The following is a 2,500-nucleotide window of genomic DNA, read 5'->3' on the forward strand; positions in this document are numbered from 1 at the left end:
ATGACGACATCCTTAGTACCTATGGTGAGCCTGGTCATGGGTACTGTGAAAAAAAAAAATATATAAGAGGTCGAGAGAAGAAAAGGTTACAATCCCAGAACGGTAGTTTTCATGGTTACGATTATGTATGTTTGTAAAAACCAGAATTGATCCTTTTCGACAAACAAATGGAGTCTTTTTTCGTGTCAGTAACAGCGGTAAAGCAAATACTCATTTTTACAGCAAAACTAATGCATTTGGGTGAAAGTTGTTTTCAGGAATGTTAATTTTGAGTATACATATATAAAAATAATTAAAAAATAAAAGTAGCAAACTGAAAAATAGATAAAACTGAGTACGCTTGTACGGTTTAACTTACATTATTTCCTTTACGTTTATAGTATAATTTTATTACAACGCGAGAAATGTTCCTGAGGTCCTGCTGAGCCTAAGTTTGAGTGAGACTGGGTACTGTGAATTCGGAGTGCATCTCTAAACTTTCCGCAAAAGCACTAAAATAGATAATCATGACCATGGACAAAGTGACGAAAATGACTTACTTAAAAATAGGCACTTGTTGAGTTTGGAAAACAAATCCATTGGCGTTTCGTTAGTTTACACTGAAACTAGAAAGGTATAAATTCATTTCAGTTAAAAAAAAAAAAAAAAAAAAATGCCCAGAAGTGTACAAGAGACTGTTTGATTATGACTGACAAATTGCTAAGACAGTTTTCTTCGTCTCTGTTGACAGATGTCACGACTGCTTCCCAACAAGTGTCAACGACATCGTGATCTCGGAAGCATTTGGTAAAGAAAAGGCCATGAAACAAAAGACAAGGAAAAAATGTAGGTATATGCATGTGTGTGTATATATATATATATACATATATATATATATGTCACAACTAACACAACAGTCGGACGAAAGAAAGAGTTGCGTAAGCGGAACTGTGGTGTTAGTTGTGATTTATAAATGTGTTACTACATTTCTCACCTGTGATATATATATATATATATATATATATATATATATATATATATATATATATATATATATATATATACAATACAAACACTAAAAACGTGTGTTCACAAACGCGGGAGTAACCACCAAATACCAAAAGGAATTATACGAAAGCGCTCTGCTTCGTTAGTTCACTTTTTCCTGATGGTTACTCCCGCATGTATATGTATATATATACATATATATATATATATATATATATATATATATATATATATATCCCGCATGTATATATATATATATACATATATATATATGTGTGTGTGTGTGTGTGTGTGTGTGTGTGTGTGTGTGTGTGTGTGTGTGTGTGTGTGTGTGTGTGTGTGTGTGTGTGTGTGTGTGTGTGTGTGTGTGTGTGTGTGTGTGTGTGTGTGTGTGTGTGTGTGTGTGTGTGTGTGTGAGGTTGATTTATAAATTTAGGAACGGCTAGTACAGGGCCTGCTAACCATAATTAATGAAATACAGAAAAGGAATATAAAAACCTGTGTAGAATGATGAGAAGAATGGAGGCAGTGGTGCTGAAATAGACAGGGTTGCTAAACCGCCAAACCTTTGCGGTAAACCCAAAAGAAAAATATTTATTACTCGAACATATGGAGTCAATGGGATGAAGGAGTTAGAAAACGAACGAAAAAAAGAACGAAATAAGTGACTGGTGAAGGAGAACAGAAGCGTCAGGAAATAGATACAGAATGGAAGAGAGAGAGAGAGAGAGAGAGAGAGAGAGAGAGAGAGAGAGAGAGAGAGAGAGAGAGAGAGAGAGAGACAAGCCCTGTCGATCTTCAGAATACATCGTGGGTGGCGGAGGGAAGGGTGAGAGAGAGACAGATATTTGGCGGCGAAAGGAAGGAGGCAAGGATGATGACGAAGGGAAATAAAAGACAGAAGACACGGAAACATCGGTAACTTTTCATACTACGTACGCAGAGATAATGGAACAGAAAAGAACTACGAGACTGATGCAGAATGGTAAATGAATGGATAAAGAAACGAATTGGCAAAGATACAAAGAGTATTATGAGTGAATAAATGCAATGAAATAAATAAATAAAAGAATACAGCACATTGCTCATGTTTTAACCTTACATCTTTATAAGGAAATAATAAAATTTTGAAAATCCACGGCACTTAAAAAATACACTTTAGATATAACGAAGTTTAACTGATGGTTAGTGCATTTTACCAAGATACAGGCAGAAATAAACTTCTCAAGCAAGTCAGACGATAAATTATAACAACGATTCAAATTTCGATATTAGCGTTTTCTTCCTCCTTCTCTCCCTTCCGCCCCTCTCTTTCGTGTTAGGTAATTCCCCATTATTTCATTTTCAATCGGTTTCGTACTAGATCAAGTCTTTCGATGATTGTCCTTGCCTGCACTACTTTTTATTGAAAAACCCTTCCTGGTTTTATTAGTTTTTGTATATATATATATATATATATATATATATATATATATATATATATATATATCCTAATAAGAACACGGGTACGTGT

General features: G+C 34.6%; 1 protein-coding gene across 2 annotated transcripts in view; it reads right to left on the reverse strand.

The window, feature by feature from the left end:
• LOC143029579 (uncharacterized) overlaps window positions 1-2,500 on the reverse strand; it is a 10,922-nt gene that overhangs the window by 2,502 nt on the left and 5,920 nt on the right. Inside the window, exons 4-5 of one of the 2 annotated variants that reach the window (XM_076192267.1) lie at window positions 1,486-1,553; window positions 1-43 (exon numbers count right to left, since the gene is read on the reverse strand). The exon at window positions 1-43 is cut by the window's left edge and continues 122 nt beyond it. In XM_076192267.1, the coding sequence (XP_076048382.1) occupies window positions 1-38 (38 nt within the window). In that variant the 5' untranslated portion in view covers window positions 39-43; window positions 1,486-1,553. The remainder of the gene's footprint in view (window positions 44-1,485; window positions 1,554-2,500) is intronic. The other variant, XM_076192266.1, reaches the window with a different exon arrangement.

This window comes from Oratosquilla oratoria, chromosome 11 (assembly GCF_046742065.1).
Source record: "Oratosquilla oratoria isolate Oo_2021 chromosome 11, ASM4674206v1, whole genome shotgun sequence".
Lineage (NCBI taxonomy): Eukaryota > Metazoa > Arthropoda > Malacostraca > Stomatopoda > Squillidae > Oratosquilla > Oratosquilla oratoria.